Raw genomic sequence first — 25,642 nt, forward strand, 5'->3', positions numbered from 1 at the left:
AAGAAAAATTAGTCCAGAATCTGTTCCTGTAGGATGGTGGGGGGAAAAAATCATTCTTCAAAAGACCAGGAAAAAAATGATGTCATTTTCTATTTCCCTTAAGTACCTTTTCTTCAGATGCTTATGTTGGAAAAGGCTCAACAGCCATGAATTTAGGGGCTTATGCTGCAAGTGATCAGGGCATTTATGTCCCCTCTGCACAGAATATTGAGGAGAAACAACAAAAAAAGCCCTCTTAGAATTTAAGGATAAAGGGCTCTGCGGGTAAGATGGCCTTACAAAACATCACTGACTAATTTTAATCTATTAATTTAAAATAATGAACATAATGATTTGTGTAAAATTACTTTACCCCTGTTATATGCCAAATCTGTCAGGAACAGCTGCTTTGCATTCAATATATCATAATGACATATACTGTGGAGTTATAATATTTAAATTTCTTTTCATTAAGGCCCTATTTTAGATTTGCAGGCTTATGCACAGGGGGAGAGGGGCTGGTGCCTCCATCGACTGTCGCTGTTAAAGGTTATCAAAAAGAACTCTTGGCTCTGTGAAGAAATAAGTAATGAGTGCAAGTTGGTTTTGCAGACCCTGTTACACAGGAAGAATAAACCAGGATTAAAAAGCCTCATGGAGAGTGTTTTTCCCAACAGGCCTAATATTGAGTGGTTTTTTTTGCTCAGAAGAATTAGAAGGGTCACAATAACTGGAGCTTGAAATACAGGTGAGTTGATAACACAGGTGGGGAGGTGGACTGAAGGGTTTGTAATTCATTAAGCCTTTATAAAAGCCCAAAGGATGCAGCAGAGACTCCTTCTCTCACTCTTTCCTACATCCCAAATACTCCTAAAATTATTACCTGGCTCTAAATACCACTTTTCTTTGGAACTGCTGATGACACACTTTGTCCTGTCACAGGGCTTGCCTGGACTTATGGAAATAATGGGTCTGGATGAACATTTCTCACAGCTCAGAAGGTCCAATTCTGGCTCAGAAGAAATTAGCATTGCAATAATTCTGCTAAACACCCCCCTCCACACCTCATGCAAGAGTGGAGATGTTGTAAAACACAGCTCCAGGCTCCTTCTGCTGTAGCCTGGAGATGATTCTTCCATGAAAACCTACGGAGGTGGCTGCAGCATCAGGGTAAGACAGTGCTGGCTACCTGCTTCAGGAGAGTCTCTGACAGTCTTGGCAGATTAACAAAATAAAAAGAGCCCCAAAAATCTCAATACTAAAGGCATGGGCCAGAGCAAAGAGGACAGCATGGCCTTGAGAAACAAGGGAAAAGGAAGTCTCTGACTTCAGAGACCACAGACTATAGAATTAAAAGGAACTGAAAAACTGGAACAAGCTCAAGAGCTATAGAATAAGGGCTATCAGTTTTCTATTTTTGTGTGCTTGGAGCAAGCTGAAATTCATTGTATTTCCACAGACATGTTGAAGTGCTCTGAGTAAGGACATTCTCATTTTCTGTAGGTGGCTGCTGTGACTAAGTCTTCCAAGAAGTGCAAACAGCCAAACATATCTAATGCTCAGCTTGGTGGCTATGAGTTGCTCTGAATATGCCCTTCTTATTTTCTCTTTTTTTGTTTTTTTTCCTTCCTCAGATCTGGATACCCCCATTCACTAATAACCTGATTTCCTGACATCTCCCAGATCCTGTGAGAATACAGCAATTGCCTGCCAGAAGGAGGCAGCTGAGGAAAAGGGCAAAGGGGTAGAGCCATGAACACAAACACGAAGTATCTGTGTATTACATGAGCAAATAAAATCACAGGAAGGGATTGGAACTGACATACGGAATTAATTAATTCAACTAACTGCTTCAAGTCTTTGATAAACTGATTTATTTGATGTTTTCCAGTCCATTCCAAGCAGCACAGTCTCCCCTGAAAGCTTCTGGACACAAGAGAGGACATTCATCTGTCTGCAGAGGAGTTTGACATCCTGCAACTGACTCTCCTTTGCATTTGTTGTCTCTTTTTCCTGGCACCAGTGCCTGGGCAGTTCTGATGCTCTCTGGGAGGCAGCATGGGTGAGAGCAGAGCCGCCACTTGGATAAAGCCTCTGTTAGAAAGAGACAGGAAAAGGCTTCAACAATTCTTATTTCTACTAGATTTGATGGGGACACATTGTTTTTGTGAATAGCTTGTTTGGCTGCTTGCTTATGTTATTTGTTTATTTATTTATTGTGAATGGGGACTTTGGTACTGTAGAAATGAGACTGATTTTCCTCAAAGGCTGAAGCAGAAGAAGGAGAAAATATCTCAGAACATCATCTTCTCTGTTCATCCTCAGCATGGGATTTTACAGGACTTGGGACTTTCTCCACTGGAAACTATTCACCAGGTAGCTGAAACTCTTTTAACAGAGGTAGAAACAACACTGGCTGAGCATCATTTTTGTGCTAAGGACTGACATATTCCTTCCAGACTCTTCTTTCACCACGAAAACATTGACTGTTTTTGTAGCTCTGACTTGATCACGGGCTCATAGATCAAGATATTGTCTCCCAGAGAGCACAACTCTTTACCCTTAAGGTTCCTTATTGTGTGATAAAGGGTATAAAACCACCTTTTTTGGCAGTTTGGTATTGTAGTACTTTTAGCACTCCAGAAAATACATTTACACTGCATTTCAAGCTTGCATGTAACTAAATCCTGTCAAGGAAAGTCTTTACATAATGCATCAACATATGCTGGGGTTTTGTCTCTTTTTTTAGTACAGTATGGCTATACAATGGATTGGAGTGGCTTTTCTATGTTATTAAATATAGCCCTAGGCAAGGCTGGCTTTTAAAATAAATGGTAAGGTCTGTAAAAACACCTGGGAAAGAGAGAGAAAAAGACTAGTTTGGATTTTTATAGAACTTTCTTACCCAGTAGTTTTTGTTAACTTTAGTGTCCTATTTTTTTTTCTTTAACAATGAAAAGATAGCAGTAACTAAGCTTGAAAAATAATGAGGTTAAACCAAAAAATGCATGTTTTTTTCCTTAGCTATGAATGCTCCTAAATCCAAACCTCATTTTGAGTCAAAATAGAGCTTATTTGGAGTGTTCAGAGAGTTCTATCCTAAACTTCTCTGCTGCTTTCTATAGTCTATCTGTTTTCAAAACTTCAGTGGCTCAGCTATTAAGTGATTTAATGCAAGATCATTTTTCTGCTAAAATGTGAATGATCTGGGTTTTAGACCTCAAGTCACAGCACATATGTTCCTTCCACAGAGCCAACATTAAAGTGCTGGAGAATCTCTAAAGATCTATTTCCTACCACCTGTGACCACTTTGTTAAAACATCTCTTGCACTTTGAAGACTGTGGTAAGTGAAATGGATTGTTTGGGGTAAAAAAGTCAGCCCAGACTAAAAGGGTTTGGAAGATGGTGTCAGAATATTTATAATGCACATTGTGGTTGAGAGGTCTGTGTGAATTCAGACATTTCTATATATTTACATTGACATTTACATTCAGGCTCCTGCATAATAAGCATTTACAGCCCAAGCAGGTGATATTAGAGGCTGCTGCTCACTTGGGCTATGAGCTGTTGGAGCTGTTACGTGGCCACAAGCTTGGCCTTCTTGACACATCAGAATGTGCTTCCAGAAACATTTTTGCTGGCATGAAATATTCAAGGCCCTTGTAGCAAAAAAAAAGAGTAAAAAATAATGGCTGCTGAATGGACACAGCATTCTGAGCAAATGATTGCTATGAGCAAGAATATGAAATACTGGCCATGCAGAAAAAAAGTATTTTTTCTCCTTTTGAAATGTTCTAAAAATATGAAAAAAATGGCATTTCTCTGGTGAAAGATGTGAGGGGAAAAAAAATCATTATTTTTTAACTGTCCAATGCCAGGCTGAATGGGGCTTGGAGCAATCTGGTTTAGTGGAAGGTGTCCCTGCCCATGGCAAGAGGTTGGAACTGGATGATCTTTAAAGGCCCTTCCAAACCAAACCATTTCACAATTCCATCCATGATCATCACTGAGTCTTCTGGTTTCCTAGAGTTTTTCCCAGTGAAAAGTGTTGGCTCTTTAGGCATTTTTATTAATAAAAAATTATTTTCTTCTGCAACAAGGCGATGGACACATTCGTCCAACAGGCACAGTTGTCCTTGCAGGCCTGTGTACTGTCAGGTTTGTATTGTCTGTTATGGCTTGATTTAAACACTGAATTAGTTTTGCTACTGGGTGTCTGCTGTACAAGCCAGACACCAGGCTGCCTGCCAGTCATCACAACAGGGAGTAAAGGCTGAACTAGGCTAAAAACGACAGAAAAAGTCAAGTTTTCTTTCCCCCTCAGGAGGCTGCTGGTCCAGAATGTCTCAGAGTAGCTGTTTATGCACCTGAGGAAGCTCATGATACCTCTTGAATTTGTTATAACAGATGTGACAACATTTGCTGGGCATTCAGCACCTTCAGTCAACAGTGATTTTTTAAACCAGCTTTTTTAGCTTTAATTCTCTGAGGTATGAGATGAGGCAATCTGGATGCTCACCAGCCTGGTGACACGTCTCAGAGGCAATGACGCCATCAGCCACTGAAACAGGGACAAGAAATCAGCGCCTCAGAAATGATGCTCCATCTTTAACTTGCACAGCAAACACAAGGGCCAACCTATTGCACAGCAATCTGCTCCAGGTAGTGTCTATGCAGCTTCTGTTTCCTGCTTAGTTTTACTTAGATTAAATGAGCGCTTAGATTTTGTTAAACTGGCTTTTTTTTTTTTTTTTTTTTTCTTTCCCACATCTAAAGTATTTTCAGCCTTTCAGAGATCACACAGGAAGCTTGTGCTGCATAAGTTTGAGCTGTATGCAAAGCTGCCATCCTTTTATAGAATTTTGTCACTGCTGACATACTGTCAAATGGATGTGAAGGAGCTCAGACGCAGTCTGCAGCTCGAGTGAAATGTTAGGTGTGCGGTGAAAGATGTTTTCATGAAAAATGTCATGTCCCCAGTCATCTAGAGTTTGAACCAGGTATCATAGGCAACTTCTGCTGCACCATTTTACAGGTTTGATCATGGATCTTCATATTTTAGTGGTTAGTGTTGTCCACACTGCCCACAAATATTTTGTGACCATAAAAGTGCTTTCATTGATTTTATTTGAGGAAAATCTTGAGATCCACAGCTACAATAGATTATTTAATTAAAATTTATTTCATATGACAAAATCAGTTGGCCTATATACTGCTTCAAAAAAAGTTAACAGTTAATTAGTGCTTCTGAAATGGTTACTACAAATGGTTAGTTCACAGAAAAATACTGTATTGCTCTCTCACCTCCTCAAACGTGGTAGAAACCCCTCATCACGATTCATAGACATCATTCACATTTTTATTTCAAAAGTCCAGTTTTAAAATACAACGCTGAAATGCAGGGCCTCCAAAGAAATGATAGTTTAGAACCATGAGGAGCAGCTGTTGTGCTGTTCAGCTCCCTCTCCTGCTTGTCCCTGTGTGCTGCCTCTTGGCACGCACTTGGAAACAAGGAGAGTCTTGGTTCTGGCTTAGTGTGGCCTTTGTCAAGACTGGATCTTTGGCCATGAAATGGATCTTGTAGAAGTTACTAAAAAATGAATAATAATAAAAGGGTCACTGTTAGCCTGAGAGCTCTGCCATCCCTTCAGCAGGGCTGTGTACCCCTGTTTATCACTGGATTTATCTTGAGTCCCTGAAGATCTTGCTTCCCCACTGCTGCAGTAAGCGTATGATGGACTAAAGCTTCTCTCTACAGGAACTTTCTTGCATCTTCTTTCTTGCTGCAGTAGGAAATGACCCACCTGCAAATCAGACCTTTCTTTGCAGCCTTGTAAAATACGTCACGATCCCTTGTAGGGCTCCCCAGGCTGCAGTGCAGGCACAGAGCCCACCCCTCATTTCCTGTCCCCATTAGGATGGCTTTGCTCTCTCCATTATCTCTGTTTCCCTCTATTACAACCACGGGTTCTTCTGTGGGATCCTCCTTTAGGGGGGCTTTGTTGCTGGACCTCTGCACAGATGGGTCAGAGCTTCTTGAGGAGCTCCACTTCTCAACAGAGCTCATTTTACCTCACTGTCGGGACGAAACCCTAAATATCAGGACACACATGATTTCCTCAGGTTGTATGGTGTTTGGTGGGGGTTTTTTGTGGGACACAACCAAAAAAGGACCCCTTTCTCTACCAAAGCATTACCAGAGAGCTCTTCAGCCTGAGCAGCGCTGTGATTGTGCCCACAGTACCACAGCCCTGCCCTGCATGGGAATCCCCGCTGCTCCAGTTTGCAACGTGACCTAGAAATACCAGAAAAATATGATTGTTCCTTGCTGAAAGAAAAAAAAAGCCACATGGCAGATGCTGATGAAGGCATTTACAAGGAAGGGGCGTTTCCAGAGCCCCAGAGGCCCAGAGCTGTGCCTGAGTCTGGTGGTTCTCTGGGTTCCCCCTGCCTGGGAGGGACCATTGGGGTGTGGGATGCTGCGGGAAGTGACGCAGGGCAGCAGCTCCGTGTGCCCCTGCATCTCCAAGGGCTGCTTCGTGGAGAAGTCTTAAAGCAGAAAATAAAGAAACAGAAGTGTTTGCCCTGTCTGACCTCTGCCAGGCTTTTTTATAGAAGCAAACTCTCTGATTGTCCAGAATTTGCTACTTTATTAATCTAAATAACAGTACAGTAAGTGTCCTGCCTACTAAAGCTATATTTCAAAATAGCAAAGCAGATTTGTTGCAAGCTATTTATTTCAGTACTCAAAGGGTTTCATTGAAGGCAAGAAAAGGGAAGTTGTCTTGAGGCTTAGAATCATAATTCCTTTCAGCATTTCCTTTTAAACCTCATCTTTACCTTTTGCAAAATCTACCCTTCCCTGTTTGCTGCAATTTTCACAAAGAACCTGCTTTACTTTACTTTCATACGTTAAAATATCTTTTTTTTGCTCCAATCCAGAAGAATTTTACACTAACCTCTAGAAGCAAGTTGCTCACTGGTGAGATGGTTCACTTCTGCTCTTGCAGGAAGTGGTTTTATTTTACTTTTTCCCTGCTTTTTTCACTCTGTATGAGCTGTGGGACTAACTCAAGTGCTGTCTCTAGACACGTGACCTTGATCTTTTCCGTTCTTTTGAAATAGTTAAAACTGTTGCTCGTTGATGGCGGCTTGAGATGAGATGACAACGTCCCTGAGGCTGCAGGTAAGGAGCCTCTGATCCATCTCAGTGTAGTTTGGGAAACCTGTTGCTGAAAAATTTTAAAATAATGATAGCTATGAGCGTTTTGTAGGCATTCAAATCAGGTTGGTTTAATTGCACAATTACTTTATTTCTATATGCTTTTGTGAATTTGAAGGCAATGAGAAAAGTGTAGAGGATACAGATGTGAAATGATGTTTTAAATCAGTGCTCAGAGTTTAGCAAATCTGTTGCATTCTATGCAAGAGGCAACTTTATCTGACCTTGTCTTGTACCCCAAACCACTAATTCCTTCTCCTATCCCAGCTGGAACTAACTAGCTCTCCCAAAAAATGTAGGAAAAGTTTGTGGCACTGGCTGGGAAATGAGATTAGATCACTTTTCCCAGCATTTGCCCTTCCTGAGTGCAGTTTAGCACTGTTTGATTAACTGGGTCCTGTGCTGGTGACCATGAGGGATGTGATTAGTAGCCATGGATACTGTAAAAGCCAGTGCCAAGGGTAGGTTTGTAGTTGTTTTGGTATTTCTAGAATCTGAAGATGTTGATAGAGGGATTTCTTGCCCTACTCAATATCAAGAAGTTTGATACCACTCTATTATTTGTCAGGTAGGAAAGATCATGGGGCATAAAGGACATTTTACATAAAATATCCTGGGTTTCTCTATGGGCAGTTGATGGTGGAGCTGTTCAGTGGAGATGTCATGGCTGTGTGTTTCCTGCATGGGCTCTTTAAACCCAGACTAAATCATCCTTCAGAGCTGGCCAGAAAAAGGTTGCATGTCCTGTCATCACAGCTTTCCCTCAGCAAAGACACCTTTGCATTGCTGTTGGTAGGCAAACAACTTTATGGCCTGCACAGCTTTGCAAAGAAATAGTAATTCAGGAAGATGCTCAAATAACACAATAAAGCACTTTGATTATGGGCCACATTAAGGAGAGCCAGAATTAGCAAGGCTTGTTTCGTGCTGAAGGTTTTTTATCCCAGTAGCATGCAGCTAGCTGCAAACTTTGAGACTTGTGCTCCTGTTTGTAACTGATTGCCTTCTCCAAACAGGCAACTTGGGGTTTTTTTGGAAATATGGGTCAGAGTTGAAAGATATCACACGTGGCTCAGAGCTCATTTTGGAATTGTGCATACTAATTGGAGACAGATTTTAGGGTAATGCTGGAAGATCACATTTCATATTTTCTGTACTTTTTGGAGAAAAAAAAAAAAGCTGTCCTGCCTGCATACACAAATCAGCACAGGCAGGGAAATTGTATAAAAAGAATATGTTCTCTTCCTGGGCTGTGTTTGTCATGATTTTTATGTTTCTGCTGCAGAGTCTTAGAGTAATTTAAAATGCATTTTCCAAAGAGCTGTGAGATTTGGTGAAATAGTTTGAATTCTCAGAGTTTTATGTCTTTATTTTCTCCCTTTCTCTGCAACTTACCTCTTTGTGTCCAAAGCAAATTCATTTTAAATCAGCATGTCTTGTTCAGTTTACCTCTCCATCCAATTACATCTGTGATGTACATTTGTTCATTTTCTTTTCCAAAGAGAGTGAACAGCAGAAGCACTCTGTATTTTAAAGCTCCTGCTATGCTCTATTATTGAATTGCAAAAAACCAAACCAAAACAAAAAAAAAGGTTTTTTTTCACAGCACTTGTTGTAGAAACTTCTTTTTTGCTTTGACACAAAGACATCCTGGTTTGGAAGAGGTTCTCCATCTTCCAACCAAGCTTGAGTGCATGACTCTTAGTAGTCCCTGTCACCAGGGGATGTATCCTGGCCTTGGGTATGTTCCTCCTACCTGGAGTGAAACAGGAAACAGAAAATAAAATGGTGACAGAGGAATGTTTGAATTTTCCTCCTGATGTCAAAACTCCACAACCTCCAATGTGGTGCTGGAGAATTCCAGCAGCTCTGGTTTGGATTTCTCTGTCTGTTTCTGGTCCCATCAATTATTTCCTTGCAGCGATGAGCTTCAGGAAGGGTTTAAGAGGCAGCATGTCATGCAGTGGGATGGATTTCCCTTTGTGACCTCCAGTGCTGCAGTGAGAATGGCTTTGGCTGTACTGCCCAAAATTTGGGTCTCTGCTGCTAAGCTGTGAGCCATGGTAACTGCTGTATTGGGATGTGTTTTACTCAGTCACATCCAGGATAGTAGGCTGTAGGCAGAGTCTTATGGGTTTTTTTAATGCTCACTATGTGTAATTCTGATATTTGCTTATTTTTCTTGATATTTATTTTCTTAGATAGCTCTGTGCTGTTTCAGATCAATCAGTGTGAGTTGTTAACCATTTAATGAGCTGTTAACCATAAGGTCCTTTGTACCCACCTGTGTGGGACTAAAAACCATCTCTTGTTGAAGAAGTCTGTCAGTACTTAAGTGTGCTCCTAACTTCTAACCTGAAACACAGCAGTTGTACAGAACCTGTGCTGATCCTCTATTGGTGCTGTTTGGGCTGATCACTTTTAAAAACAAAATAAAGCATCACCTGAGCTGCAGCCTAAGTCTCTACCTTCCACTTACCACCTAAGAGTTCCATATGGGATGCATGAAACCTGTTTCTCAGCACTACAAAGGCAGAAATTGGTGCTGATGGATCCTGTTATATGCAGGTGGTTTTCCTGATTTCATTTTTTAGTAGTATAAATCTTGAAGAAAGCAGATTGGATGCAATTTTGGCCCAGATTTCCATGGTACTTCAAGTGCCATTCAGAGCACTGCAGCAGATTTCCCCACCCGGCTACACAACCTGCATAAAACTGTCCCTTTTCCATTCTGTGGTGGTTTCCTACAGCTTTTGTCACCATCAGACTGGTGTCATGACCTCTGAGGGTCAGGGCGGGCTGAATGCCTTGCTGCCTTCAGCATTTGGGGTCCTGGGTGAGGTGAAGAGGTTTTGGTGTTATCTGCTCTGAAACCTTCTCTTGATGTGGGTCTGCTTCAACCAGTGAATCTGAATTTCACTCTCACCAGCCCCTGAAGGACAGAGATGGTTTCCTTGCTGTGCTGGCTGTGAGGATCGTGCCTTCACGCCCTCAGCATGCCTCTGTCAGTCCTCCCTGCTTTGAGAAATACTATAAAAAGGTTGTTTTGGAGACTCACTACAAAACAAGCACTGCTAGCTCCTCATTTACACTGGGACTTCCTCAATGCAGAGCTATTTTTTACCTAAAGAGTGAGTGTCACAAAGTCTTGCATCATCTTTGTCACAACTTGAAGCTCCCTGGGCTGCAAACTTCCAGGCTGGCTGAGACAGGAGCAAAAGGAAAGTACTTGGATTTTCAGTAAGAAGGTTAGGAAAAAAATTTCTGGACACAGATCATTTAGATGTTGCAAACTGACAATGGGGCAAATTTAGCCCATGCAAGAGCTGTCAGTGGAAGCAGCCAGGCCATGCTGGAGAAGTTTTTCAGGGCATATTCATTCATATTGAGGTAATCTGGAATTGTTGGCATCTGGCACATGTAAAATAAATCCTGTTTGCAGAAAATAGGAATCAAAATTCATATATGCTTAAAAAATTTTGGTCTTTTTCTCTTAATTTGTCTATATTTTCACTCAACTTACTTATGAGAAAGAAACGTTTTGAGAATTAAGTAGGAAAGGTAACAGAGGTTTAAATAGATATTTATATTCTCCAAATTATCTGCTAAGCTACTGTGTGTGTTGCATTAACACAGGGAGTGCTCAGGTATTTACTGAAGCATTTCTTCAATAAAATAACTGAGTGTCATGGTGCTATGGTTGGTGGTAGGTTGTTTAAGATCCATATAACTCTTCATTGGAGATTGACAGATATTAAACCGTTCACTTGCAGTTAAGCTGGATATTGTGGGTTTCTACTGTGATTTTCATGAATATTTCTTCCAAACCTTGTGCCTGATACACTAAGCAGTCACAGTCCTTGAGCAAATGAACTTAAAGGGACTTAAGATTCCTTCTGCAAAGCATCCATCAGTTTTCAGTACACCTGCAACTTGAGATGAGGAGGAAGGCAACACAGAAGTGAATGTGGTTTAGACCTAAAGAGATATGTGTCAAATACGTGCTTGTTCTTTGTTTTGGATTTCTTTTTCTGCCACACCCTGAGCTAAACCTCTTCTGTATTTGGTGCTGAATCAGATACCAGTTACCGAAAGTGCTCTTGCGCAGGACACAGCCCTGGCACCTGAACTTGTTTATTTGCTACTCAGGATGTTACAAATTCTCTTCCTTTCGGGGTGAGGAAGGAAATGACAGAGATATTTTGTGAAAGCAGTTGAAGCCCTGGAGTTCTGTCTCTGAGAGGGTTCTGTCACCTCCATGGCTGGTGGGTCTGTCCCCAGCCTGCTGGGTGTCAGGAGCTCTCAGCTTTCTGGTGTCCCTGCTGCAGCTGGGGCTCAGAGCCAAGCCCAGACACATCACAGGAGGGCCCCATGGCCACACCATGGACACCCACAGCAAACACCAACAGAAGCCTCCTCAAAAATGCATTTCGCTCTCAAAAATGCATTTTTAGTAAATAGCTTTGCTATGAATTAATCAATATTTTACACCTGGGAGGGTGTCACATCAGCCTTTCCATCTCTTAGAGTTCTGGCACGTGCTGCCATTTGTGTGTTGGGCTGAGTAGTGCTGAGGTTTGATCCAGAGAGATTAACGTTTCCATTATCATTGCTTTCTTGGTTAATTTATTGGGAAAAGAAAAACATCCAACAAAGTATAGTAACAAGTAATCAAATTCTTGTGATGATTTTTAGATTTAGAATTAACCCATTTAGCATTAATCCATCCACCATTAATCCATCTGCTCTTGGAGTGCCAAAGAAAGCAGAAACAGCCCGAGTGAAAGCATGCCAGTTCCTCCTCCTTCATTAATCCCAAACCCTGGAAAAGGCAAGGAGTGCCCCAGCCTTTAGCAGAAGCTTAGAGGAAGTGAAGTCTTCAACCCATTCTTGAATTTCCTTTGGACAGTCCAGCTTTAGCTCCTGCTTGAGCAGGATGCAGTCCCAGACACCTGAGACATTCAGAATTGCTGCACAGAGTTTGAATTTGAAAACTTCCTTTCTAGCTTTCATTTTCTTCTGAAGTTTGGGTGTTTTGTAAACCCTTTCTTAGAGTGGGGGTAGCTGAAAGGAGGGAATCTCTTAAGATGAGGAGTGAAAATTGTATAGAATAAAGGAATGAAAGAAGTTAAATGAAGATATTTCTTATCAGAGTTGTAACCTGCAGCAAGATTCAGGTGTTTAGGGAACAATGTTGATGCAGTCTAAGGACATTTTAACTCAGGTGCACAGGACTGCAGAGGTTCATTTGAGCTGAGAGCAGCTGTTTCATCCAAAAAGGGGTTTGAGGATCCTACCTCATAAACCCAGTGGAAAATGTAATAGTCATTAAGTATTTTTGCCTTGAACAGTGCTGGGGGCAGATGAATGGCTGTGACTGTCTCACTATGAGTGTTGGTGTTTGCAGGTGGCTCTGCTGTGCTCCTGGTGCCATTGGCGTTGGCTTTGGCTGTGTGTAGCACATCTGGGGTGGGACACAGGTGGCTGTGGCCTCCTGGCCTGCAGAAAATGTGTACAAGGTTTCCTGGAATCACCCTGAGCCACCTCAGTGACATAAAGTTTTCTGGTCCCTCGCGAAAGAATTTAATTTACAGCAAAATATTTAAATATAATTTACAGATCCTATGCTCAAACTACTTGCATCATCAAAGCAAACATGTCAGGGGAGTTGGAAATAGATGATCTTTAAGGTCCTTTGCAGCCCAAACCATTACATGAGTCAATGAAATTTACTTTTTTGGCAGCCCAACACCCTTGGTATTTCCCTGTGCAGACATCTCAGCTGCTCGGTGTGATATCAGATGTTATCACCCAGAACAAGGGCCTTTGTCTCCTCCTTGCCACCTGCTGGGGCAGACACTCCTGCTGCAGGAGAAAGCAAACTGGGGGACCCATGAAATGCAGAAGAGGAGCTGGCTCAAAGCAAACCACAAAGAATTTCCCCTCCTGGCTCCTGCCACAGCTCAAAAGTTTTCTCCTGGAGCCCTTGGTGCCGTCTCTGCTGCATTTCACAGCAGCGTCTCTTGGAAGTGCAGCACCAGGAGCTCTGCAGAGGAAAGCGGGGACGGAGTGTGGGAACAGATTAAAAGTGTCTGGAGGATTTTTTTTCCTCCCTCAGATGGGAAGTGGGAGCAGTGAGAAGAAGCAAGGGAACAGCTGCAGGATCACAGCACAAAAACTGCTGCAGATATAGCTGATGGGAGATGGGGAGAGGGTGGGAGGGACTGTTTCATGTGCACAGCACAGGAAGTCAAACATCATCCGGAGGAGTGGGAGGGAGGGCATCTCTCTGCCTGGGTGAAGGACAAGTCTCCTCTCTGTAGAACTATTGAGGCAGGCAGGGTCAGCCAAAAAAAAAAAAAAAGTGTTATTGTAAGTTTTAAATAAAAAGAGAAATAAGTTTATCCTAAACTCACTTTATTCTTTCATTTATTTTTAAAGTCTGAGAAGATTCGAAGCCTTTGGTATTCAATAATCTCAGTATCTCAGTTTGACAGATGTCTTCTGTGGGATGATGGGTATATGGAACTGCAAAAAGGATTAAGACATAGCAAATGTGCATTGAAACTGCTAAGCTGAGGAACTCTGAGATACTCTAAGAGGTTAAAACTGCTGTTGCTGCTTTACCAAAGGCGTTACAGAACTGAAGAAGGCATTTTCTGTGGTGAAGGGGGTGCTGCTGCAGCAGGAACTGAGGGCTGGAGGGCAAAGTGAGGCATCACTTATGACTGCTCCACGTGTTCAGTAGTGCCCCACTGATTTAGAGCTAGGGTGAGATAAAACTTGTGTGCAGTTTTACTCAGTGATGAACGTGAAATGCTTCCTCCCAATGAATCATCCAGTGGAGCTGTGGGGAGGGCACAAAGGGGCTGTCACACCCTACCCAAGCAGGCCTTGTGGCAGTCCTGCCCCTGTCAAATTAAGCCAAAAATTTCTGGTGGCAAAGCTCTGAAGTTTAGAACTCACAGGAAGTTTGTTTCTTTGGCTATTTGCAGCAAGCTTTCAGGTGTTTAAAAAATATTTTTCTAATACGTCAGTTTGTCTTGTGGTACAAAGTCTTCTACTTCTCCAGAGAGTTTGGGCTGTTCCAAAATTACCATCACCACATGTCTAGTTCAGGTAAGCATGGAAAGCTTGGATGAATATCCAAATCTCTGTGAGAAGAAGTTCTGCAAAATTGAGCTGGAAGTATTTCAAGCAGCCTTACTTTGAAATTTCTGTCACTTCTGCTTCTGCTTGTATCTGTAAATACTGCAAGAATAACCTTTCCCATAGTATCTCATCACTCCAGATCTGGCAACATTAAAAGTAACAACACTTTTCTGAACATTTAGGCTATAGGAACAGATTTCTTTCAAGCACCGGGGAAAATTTGTGATTCTTATGCGATCTTCCTAGAGAAAACATTGATTTTTTTTTTTCCAAATTCAGAATTAGACAGCTTTAAACTAAAAAGTTACCATGAAACAAGCATCAGGTGCAGGTGTGAAATAAGTTTAGACTGGTCAGTCTTGAGGTGTTTGCAAAGCCATGGCTCTACTCTGTACTTATCTGCAGTAAATAAAACTTCAGAATAAAAGATGGAGGTAGAAGGAAATTTTTTTCTCCTTATTAGTAGGACAGGTCAGGAATAACCAAGCATTCTCCTCTCACACTTATTAGGTCATATTTAGTGTTAAACCAATTAAATGCATGAATTATAAATTGTTACTGAATTTTAGGCTGCTGTAAATTACTTAATGGCATTGGTCGAATGTCCAAACCATCCTAGCCTGCTGTTCAGGGCCATAGGAAGCATTGGAAGTGCTGTGCATGGGATGGCACTCACAGATTGGCTTTTAATACTGCATCTGTAGAACCAATATTCTCCATCAGAAGGGTTGTAGTCTAGCTTGCACAGCACAGAAAATAGAGGCAGGTGTTGTGGATCAGAAGCAATCCAGAAAGAAACGAAAGGTGCTGCCAGCAGGAAGACCTAGAAGTAGCTTTTTTTTTTGCCTTTTTTTTTTTTTTTTTTTTTTTCCTCAGGCATGTTCTTTTACATATTCAACTGAATTTCTACTATGGACAACTGTTCCCAGAACATATGCAGGCCAAACTGTACACAAAGGATACTTTTAACTTCAAATTCCGCTGGAAGCTGAGATAGTGAATTGACATGAGAATTGTGAAAATAGACTCCATTATGCTATCCCATATGATAAATTGGGACAGAAGAACTTTTGAAACAACTGTTACCTTTGCTGAGACTTTCCCATGTAACATAATTAGGAAACTAAATGGTGCTAAGAGGAGGCATGACCATATGAAGTCCCTTGATGACTTTGCTTTACCCTATTAAATGTGGTTTTGTTGTTTTCAATAACATCCCAGTGATATTTCCAAGCAAGTTTTCTTTGTGCAGGGAAGACCTGCAGACAGCAAGTCATGGAGCAATACGGGATTAGAGTTGGATCTGGAGTCATAAAATGTGGATGTGAAGGGTTTGTCATTGTATCCACAAAACTTTGGAATTGTAACTCTCCCATTCTCCTCTCTTTCTAATTCTCAGAACATTTCCAGCCAGGCAGGAAAGCATTTCCAGAGGAAGCAGGTCTCTGCCCTATAGAGACCAAGCAGATTTTCCCTGTTTTCCTTTGTCATCTGTCCTGCTCTTTTTAAGGGTTTATCTGTGTATAGAAGGGAACAGACTCTGGGGTTATCATCTTCTATGAAATTCCAGAATAACACAAAGAAGGTCTTTAGGCCCTTCACTGATAACCATTGCCAGTCCAGAAGAAGCATATAAACTTTCTTTCTTCCTGTTTCTCTCCATTCCATCCTGGAGAAAAATCAAGAAAAAATTTGTAAAGATTAATAATATTTCCATTGAATATATTTGGATAAGACATTTTTCTGCCATTTGCCAGAAACAGGGACTTGATATAAGCCTTTTGTTATTATATTTTATCCTTTTTTAAAAATTATTTTGTAGTGTGCTATTACTTGTTGAAAAAATAGAAAAAAGCTGCAGTTAATCTTCACATCAATAAGCCACTCATAGTTTTAACCCATCTGTCAATGCACAGGAAATCACTGAAGCAGCAATTTACAAGTCTGTAAGGTATTGTGGGGTGCAGACTGTATTTATGTGAGTCTGACCTGCTGTAAGTAGAGAATAACATATCCCTAATGTGTGTGGAAAACCCTCAGGAATGAGAAATGAAGCACCATGCTGCAATACTTCAATTCTTAGTAGGTGAGTCATCAAAAACCCAAACTTTAAGAGTGTTCTTAGACCCAAAATTAAACAAAACCATTGCTTCTGTACAATGGGGCAAGTCTGTGCCCTTCCTTCTTGTTACAAAGTGCATTTCCTTGCCTGATCCATGATGCAATGAATGCTTTGTCTCTCCTCCTCAGGGGTGCTCAGTGTTGCTGTTGTTCAGCTGTAATTCCATCACCCTCAGCTGGTTCACTGGGAACTCAAAATCACAATCAGGCCTGTCTGGAACCACCTTTTCTGTATTGCACAAGCCAGAAAGAAATTATGTTATATGAAAAGACATTTTGTTCCTACAGGATATTAGGTTGGTACATGAGATTTCTGTTGTGAGAATTATGTAGTTGCTAACTGAGTTGTAAAATATAGCTCTCTTTTAATATAAAAGAATAAATCAGAGAGGATGAAATTGTCATCATACCAAGGATCAGGTTAAAATCTCACAGATAACAGGTTTTTTAGCCTAGAGATTTGTTTAATGCTTTACTCTATTAATAGTAATAGTAACTACTATTGAGTAACTGCTTAGATGGTCTGCTAAGTGATAGGACAAGAGGAAATGGCTTCAGGTTGTGTCAGGGGAGGTTTATATTGGATTTTAGGGGAAATTCCTTCACTTGAAATGGTGATCAAGCATTGGAACAGGCTGCCTAGGAAAGTGGTAGAATCACAGTGCCCAGAAGTGCTCAAAAACATGGAGATGTGATGCTTCAGGACATGGTTTAGTGATGGACCTGTCAGTGGATGATGTTTGAGGCATTTTCCAAGCTCAATTATTCTCTGATTCTATGATTTGGGTCAAGCTGTGTTGAGAAATTTGCCTTTAGGTGCATCCTTCATAGAGACTGAATGATATACCTCAGAGCATAAAAAATTGTGAGTGATGGTTCAGGCAGCTTATACCACACATGGAGACAGAGAAATGCTGGACAGTGAGATATGACTCCAAACAAAGCATAAAAGATGATTTGCTCTTTGACCACAGCAGAGAGTTGGGTGACTGTACATATAAATTGGAGTGGGCCATTTCTGCTTTTATTTGCAGAAAGTCCACAAGTACTGGACTAGAAAAGAGAAATTACAAAGCCAGCTTTTAGAGGACCTCCATGATCCTTGCTCTGTGTGTTTTCTGTTCTGAGACACCAGCAAAGCTCTAATATAGCTGCAACAGGGTAAAAAATTAAAAGAGGGTGTGATAATTAATGCTGATGAACATGGTTTTTGTAGGGTGCATCAAGTTAGAGATGAGATTGCAGTTTTGGGTGATAAGGGAAACTGAGCTGCTGGGTTTAGGACACTTAACACTTTACAGCAGGCTGATCCTGGAACTAAATTCTGGTTTATTGTCTATCTGATATAAAGAGACAAAGAGGGGTAAAGAATCAGGCAGTGCTGGTGTTGTGTCATAACTGATCTGCTTTGATTAAAGGTAGGAGTGATGGTTGAAATTAATCCTGCTTCCTAAACACCTGATTTTATTTTTTTTTTTTTTTTTGCAAATGAAAAGGCATAGGAAGGTTATATCTGCTTTGTATTTTCAGTCCAGTGGATTTATCTGCTTTCCAGTACTCAGATAAACTGGCTTCAGGACACTCCTGGGCACCAGCCCAGGACAGTGTATCCCTCAGCAGCCTTTCCTGTCTGTGTCCCTGCCCTGGCCACAGGGGTGTGATGTGTCAGCTCTGACAGCAGCACAGTGGGGGTGGCTGAAATAAAATAGACACAGCAAAGTGCACATAGGAATAAATAAAAAAAAAAAAAAAAAAAAAAACTAAAAATAAAAAAAAAAAAAAAAAAAAAAACCAACAAAAAAAAAAAAAAAAAAAAAACCAAACAAAAAACCAAACCCAAAACTGTGGAGCTATTTACTGGCTATCTCTTTACACGTAGTTTTTCTCATTTGTGCACCTTTATTTTCCATCCTTGTGTGTGTTTAAGCACTCGCTGCCCTGAGCTGTGCCTCTGCAGAGATATCAGTGTAGCACAGGCCAAGGGCAAAACCTAACAGCAGCACTATTTATATAGGTGTGTTGATTTTGGTGATAAGCACTTTCACAGACACACTGACACGTTCTCCTTAACAGGAGTGCTCCAACTCACTACGTGTCTGGCATTCTCTTGTTTTTCTCCGTTGTTAACTGCAACTTCTGCTTCTATTTTTGTGGTTTTGCAGGCTCACAGGTCTGCTGTGATGGTGAACCTAGTGCTGATTTTTATCCTTCCGTGATATTGTTGCATTAGGTTTTGTCCATGCTCTTCAAGTACTGTGTGTTCTTGAGCAAAGTACTTAAATTAGTCAATGCAACAAGATGCATTTCAGTTTTGCAGTGTTTGCACTCTGCTGTGTCGAGAACTTTCTTGCTCATTATGTTTCTGATTTGACAGTGGTGCAAGTCATAAGGAGAAAATGTGGGAGAAATTAAAAGCTTACTTAGAAATACTGAAAAATATATTATTTTACAGTCATAATCCTGAATAACAAATTGGAGTTCTATTAATTAGCCTTTTTTCCTCTCTTTTGGAGATACAACTGTTTAATTATAGAAACCTAGAATGATGTTGGAAGGGACTTTTTAAAAGATCATCTTGTCACAAACCCCTGCCATGGGCAGGGACACTTCCACCATCCCAGGTTGCTCCAAGCCCCATCCAATCTGGCCTTGGACACTCCCAGGGATGGGGCAGCCACAGCTTCTCTAGTACAAGATGCTGATTAATTGTCATTTGCATTCTGTCTTCAGCATTATGTCTTCTGCATTATGTAGCTGTAGGAAATGTAAGCATAGCTCAGGCCAAAATTTGGAAATACTGCTATGTTCTTTTTGAAGAATTAATTTTTTGAAGAATTCATTCTTTGCTTTGTAGAAAATCTACATACTGACTTTACTAGTACTGCAGCAAAACACAGGAAATAAAGTTCTTGGCTAATACCAATCAGTTCAGTCATTACAAGATCATTTTTTGGACAAAGCAGCATGTATAAAATGGATTAAAATGCTGATAAATTCAATATGAAACACATTCTAGGTCCATGGCATGCTGTAGGAGGGCAGTACTTACAGACTGTCATTCTGAGACAGAAACCACAGTTCAACTACAAGAGTTGCAAGAATGGTAGCAATAAAAGCAATTCACTATCTTCATTTTTTCAAAAACCTAAAAAGTATATTTTTGATTTTTTAATAGAAATTCTAAATAGCAACAGAAGGGTTTGCTCTTGTTTTATTTGCTTTGTCATCTCCTTTCTCTTTTCAAAAGGACAAAAAAATTTTTCCCCATGAAACAAAAATAATTGACATATTTTCACTGTTATCAAACATCACGCTTCTGTGAAAGCTCTACTTTTAAATGAAACATTACACAAATTCTTCTGATTATAGTTTTGGCTATTCCCAATATTTTGTGGGAAGGAGGAGATCTGATCTTCACCATTTGCTGTTCAATTCTCTAGACCTGGGCTAGATTCTCATCCAGTGGGATGGCTTTGCTGTCTATGGATTTGCATCATCAATAACCTTTCTGTTTTTCACCTCTACAACCCTCATCATTTCCACACCATGTGTTTGAAAGTCAGCTGTACATTTAGAAATTGGGGTTTTAGTCTCTTTAGGAACTGTCAAATGCCACTTGAATATTTATCAGCCAACTCTCCCCTGTATCTGGTGCCTGAGCTCTGGCTTAACTCAATCTGCTGCACTATGAGGTTGCTATGCTACTTGCTGGAGCAGACTTACATCTTCCTGGAGCATTCCAAACACATGGACCATCTGTGGGAAAAATCATTGCAAGAGTTGGCCCACTGAGGCTGCAAATTTTATTAAAGGATGAACCACTTCTTCCTTCAAAGAAGGCTTTTGACCTCCTGAAGTATCTCTGAAACTGACTGGTTGTGTAGGACTGAATTGGTTTTGCTGCTGCAGCCAAAAATGTGATTTTGTTCCTTCAGCTCGGTGGTGTTTCTTACCCCATAAGTGAGTGATTCACCAGCTCTCCAGAAATTAAATTTCTCCTTCCTCATACCTACTGCAACCTCTTTCCCCGACTCTATGAATCAGTTTTCTCTCCCTGCATCATCCATCTGTCCTCATGTCAAGGATTCTTCTTGCCCCTGACTATTCCTCATCCTTTTCCAGCCTGCCCCTTCTGTTCCACAGTGCCAAACCAGGTATTTCCAAGAGGAATTTTGAGTGTGTATCCTTGTTTCCCTTCTCTTAGGTTAATGTCTCAAACTTGTCCTGCTCCTTTACTCCAGGAACATTCTAAACAACAAGGTGAAGAGGAGGAGAAATTCTGTCTTGGTTTAATGCCTTTCTCTAGCAAATCAACCGTGGGAGGTTTCAAAACTGAAATTTATACCCAGATGCTAACTATTTGCCAAAAGGCAAATTAGATAATTATATAATGGACATGGAGTGCCACACAAGCAGTTGCACAGGGCTTGGCAGCTCTGCCTTCCAAAGGAAGCGAAACAAATTCCCCTGCAAAATGGGCCCAAACTTGGCCCTGACGTTTCTAATAACAATTTGGAAGCACCAACTCATAAATGCAGAAGACAGGATCCTTTTTATGTTTTCTGACAATATTTTATCTGTTTCCTGATGGTCTTCCCCTCTGTTATTAAAAAAAAAAAAAAAAAAAAAAAAAAAAAAAAGCAAACAAACAATAGGGGCAGGGCAGATTATGAGGATTACCAAATCCTCCTTGCAAATGCAAGTGTCGTGCTGTTGCATTTGTGGAGCTCATATTCAGGGTGCCATCTACTGGCACGTAGGGCTGGTAACGCTGTCAGGAGTCTGCCTGGAGCTTGGACAGCAAAGGATTCCTACCTGAAAATCCTAAAGGCACAACTTTTGTGCCTTTCTTCCATATTATGCCAGACCTCCTTTATATTCTGCAGGATCTCACTGTGTTTTACACTAAGACAAATCTAATGGTGGAAATGCTCCATTTTGGGTCTTGTTTTTGTTTTCTTTTATAGTTGTTCCTGTAATTTTAGTATCTTGGAAAGCCTCCTTGTAATACTCTGATGTATGCAAATTAGTTCAAATTTTCAGGAAAATTAACCAAGGTTCAATGAGATTGGAACCATGAGTTTCAGAAGTCTTCACAGCCCTGCCTTTTACCGACTGCGTTCCTACTTGTGATCCAGGGCATGACTTTGTCACACTATTAAACTTTTTTATGGTATGTCGTGTACACCAGACAGAGACTACCTAATTAAAACTCATAATGCTCCCGAGAAGGGATATGTCAGAGCTTTATAGGTGGGAGATTTCAGAAGAAAATCTGAGCAATGTGCTCCAGCCAAACATTGGATCCGTGACAGAGCCAGCGCTGCTCTCGTCTCTCGAGTCTGATCCGCTCTCCAGCCTGGAGCCTACTGAAAATCTGTTGAGAAGCAATTTTGATTTGATACCAACATGAAATACAAAATGGTTTGACTCTCCAAGTTTAGGAGGAGGAAAAAAAATAATTTCCTTCTTGGAGCTGCTGCAGTCTTTACTGCCAAAATGGCAAAGTATCCCTGTGACATGGATTTGGGTGCTGACTGCTCTGAAGGGTGGTGAGAAGTGTCTTGGGGAGGCAGAACACACAGTGCTGCCCACCAAAGATCCATGAAAAGAGTTTTCTCAAGTATAATACACCAGCTCTGCAGCAGTCATAGGCAGGCATGTCCTAAGTAACATGAAACAGCTTTAATCTAATTTCTCTAACCTGAGGTTCAACTTCTGTGGGGATCCTTGAGTAACTGAGTCAATTCAGAAAACAGCCAATGGGCCCAAGCTTTGTTTTTGGTGTGGATTTTTTTTTATTAAATTCAGTGTTTCTATCATGGCACATCATGTTGAGTGAGTAATGGGCTAATATTAAAGCACTTCCTTTCTTTTATCAAGAGTACTATCATGAATGCATATAAATTCCCCTGAAGGTCCCAGCCCATGCCAGGGGAGTTGGAAATGTGTGATCTTTGATGTGATCCAATCCCCAAAAAAATCTGTGGTTCTATGAAAAGCCTTCTGGACATGGGCCAACCACTTCTAGGTGTTCGTGCTTGAACAGGTTGGACCAGATGACCTACTAAGGTCACTTCCACCCTCAGCCATTCTGGCTGCATGACCTGTTGTCATCATCCTCTACCTTTAGAGCAATTTCCTGTGAGGGATGGTTTTATCAGTGCTGAGAGGCTGAAGCTGTGGGAGCTGTGTCCTTCCACCTGTACAGGCTGTGGTCCTGCCCAGAGATGTGCAGCAGAGCTCCCCATCTCCCTCTCCCACCTTCACACCAGGATGTTGTGTTCTGTGCTCTGACGTCTTCATAGTAATGGGCTTTCTTGAAATCAAGGAATTTAATCTTTCAGAGCCTTCAGAAGTTGCCAGGATGTTGCTAGAAATAGCCATGCTCTCCAACCCGTTTGGAAAATGCTGATTCTTCAACAGTTTATACTATAACTGCACTTAAATGGATTTCCATTTCCCTGGCTCCATAGTTGGGAAACCAGCTTTTTCAGCTTGTATAGTATTTCTTCCTTACACATTTTCTCATGTGGTTACACAGCAATATAAAGAGCCAGTTTTTTTGTGACTCTCAGTAGATTGCTGCACCCACGAGCTACATGTAGTAGTACGAGGGTGAGCAAGGGGGGAGGAAAACAGAGCAAGTGTTGTACATCACTGTCTTGGTGTTTTCTACAGGAAATATAAAGCAACTTTTGCCTACAAAAAAATGTTTTGAATAGCTAGAAGGGAGTTAGTTGAGTTGTTCGAACACTAAAACGGGAGGTTGAACAGCAGCACTGTGATCTCTCTAGGTCCACTCCCCATCCAAGGGCTTGAGAGCTCAGCTATTCCTCAATTTCAGATTTTAAAAACGGACAGAGAAACAAAAATCTCATCCTTGCTGCTGGTAGGATTGTGAAAATTAAGGGCTATTTTATCAGCTCCAGGTTTGGCTCTGGGACACTAGCAGGGTTGCAGCATGGCCCTGAAATGCACTTGTAGCTGGCCCGTGTGGGACTGTGGAGGTAAGATATGTTAATTGGCTTCACAGCGTGTCCTTTCCCTTTGCAAGATTTAAAATGTGTCGTGTGAGCAGGGCCAAAGACAAAGTGGAGTGGCTGCCAGCTGGACGTGGCAGAGGCTTGCAGGGAGATTACACCATGGAGGAGAATGGCTTTTGAGATAAGGATAATCTTTTACATAAACTAACTCTTCCAAGGCATTGGGATGGGAGGGTGATAAGGACAATAATAAAACTGCAGGCTGACACAGCTGATAGTTATCCTGGTGTTCAAAGATGATCAAGATCTTGCCAGCAAGAGAACTCAGCTTCTTCCCCTGACTGCAGTGACACAGACCTGGCACTGATACGTTTTTGTATGAGGAGTCCCTAGATTAATGCTCTTATTTCACATTCTTCAGGTCAACCCAGCAACCATGGAAAGGTCTTCAACTTCTGATACAGCCTCTGAAAAGCCTAATCCTTCCCACCATAGCACAGGGGCTGTTCAAATGAGGATCAAAAATTCCAACAGTCACCATGACAGGCTGAGCCAAAGCAAATCTATGATTCTCTCTGAGAATGTGAAAGTCGCCGAGCCCGTAAGTAAAACACTCCTAATATTTTATGAGTTTTCCAATTTTTTAAACAAAATCTACAGATTTATTTTATGCTTGTTAAGACACTGGTTCCACTATCATTCTTTGAAAGGAGGGATTTAAAGTCACTAATACATTTAGTATCTCTAGGTATTGGAATAACAATTTTCCTTCACGAAATACAGAATTTGGCTTTGGTGGCCATGATCATAACATCTACTCAGCATTTCAACTCTGAGTTGTAACAGCACTTAAGTAAGGCTTAAGTAGAGTATAGCACTTCCAATTTCAGATACATATCACAATTTCTCAAAAGGCAAACTTCAAAAGCAGACAGAAGAAAAGAAATGGAAATTTCAAACTCTGCAAATAACTTTGTAACAAAAAGTCTTGCTGTAAGACTGAATGAATTGTACAAAAATCAGACACTGAACGTATGCTGTTATTTCAATAGTAAACAGAGTCGAAGGAGTTGAGTAGTTTTTTTATCCATTAGCATTTTTTTTTTAAATTAAATAGTTAGTGATGAACTCTATTGCCAGTTGCATCCCTGCCCCTGTACTCCTTGTGAGCTACTAAACAAACTGATTGGTATGAGTCTCCCCTGGTTAATTTTCTTCCATAATGGTGGCAACTTGCAGCTGAGGCCATATGATGTTACAAAATTATTTATGCAATGTTAGCCACTTTTTTGGACTCCAGATCCATTTTGTTCTCACAGAATGCAAATGAGGGGGGAAAACTCTGTTAGCTGGGGACAGAGTCCCAGATCTCAGCCACTTCTCACAACCATGCCAACCATTATTTTTTTGCTGTTGATGTAATGGATTCCTATGAAATATTCAGCTTTTTGACGAAGTTATTACATGGAGGAAAGCCACAAGACCTTCGGTATTTCCTTTTAACTCAAAATTAAATCCCAAAATTTAGACTTATTTAGAAATATGTTATTCTAGTGATTAATTTCTCTGGTGTAATTTAACTCACTTCTCCTTATATTTCTAGAGTGAAAAATCTGTTTAGATCTTAGCAGCTGATAAGATACTCATTTACCATTAATTTAAATTATATTTGCCTCAGATACACTGCATATGTTTCCTCCTTTTATCTGACTTGCAGTGTTCCTCCACCAAAAACTTGGAACACTTCTTATAATAATTCACTGGGAATATTGCAATGTAATACCAGGAAGAACTGTACCTTTGAAAAAGTTTAAAAGTTAAGTATATTTAATGGTGCCTAACATTTTATTGGCTGTGTTTAACAAAAGGCACTAGGCTGCAGTTGTTTTTGACAAGCATGAAAACATCACAGCATGAGACTGCAAAAGGAATTATGTAGAGAAATTACAAGTGATCCATCTCTCAATGAATTATCCACCTCAATAGCCTGCAGAACTCAGCTACCAATTAACACCTACTTTATTACATGTTGGGATGTACTTAATAACTTTCATGTGTTTATGCACTATTACCTTGACTGATGCCTCTTGTACAATTAGGCATAATTGGCATATCAATATGCAAAAGTTAAAAGGATTAACCCTCTTAAAACTAATGAGCATTTCTGTATCCAGCTGCTA

The 25,642-nt window shown here is 40.8% G+C and overlaps 1 protein-coding gene across 1 annotated transcript in view; it reads left to right on the forward strand.

The window, feature by feature from the left end:
* The first annotated feature begins 7,108 nt into the window (after positions 1–7,108).
* ARHGAP15 (Rho GTPase activating protein 15) overlaps positions 7,109–25,642 on the forward strand; it is a 320,376-nt gene continuing 301,842 nt past the window's right edge. Inside the window, exons 1-2 of the mRNA XM_041406369.1 lie at positions 7,109–7,167; positions 23,884–24,063. Coding sequence (XP_041262303.1) covers positions 7,144–7,167; positions 23,884–24,063 — 204 coding nt within the window. The 5' untranslated portion in view covers positions 7,109–7,143. The remainder of the gene's footprint in view (positions 7,168–23,883; positions 24,064–25,642) is intronic.

Source organism: Onychostruthus taczanowskii, unplaced genomic scaffold, assembly GCF_017590055.1.
Source record: "Onychostruthus taczanowskii isolate IOZ18803 unplaced genomic scaffold, ASM1759005v1 scaffold10, whole genome shotgun sequence".
Taxonomy (NCBI): Eukaryota; Metazoa; Chordata; class Aves; order Passeriformes; family Passeridae; genus Onychostruthus; species Onychostruthus taczanowskii.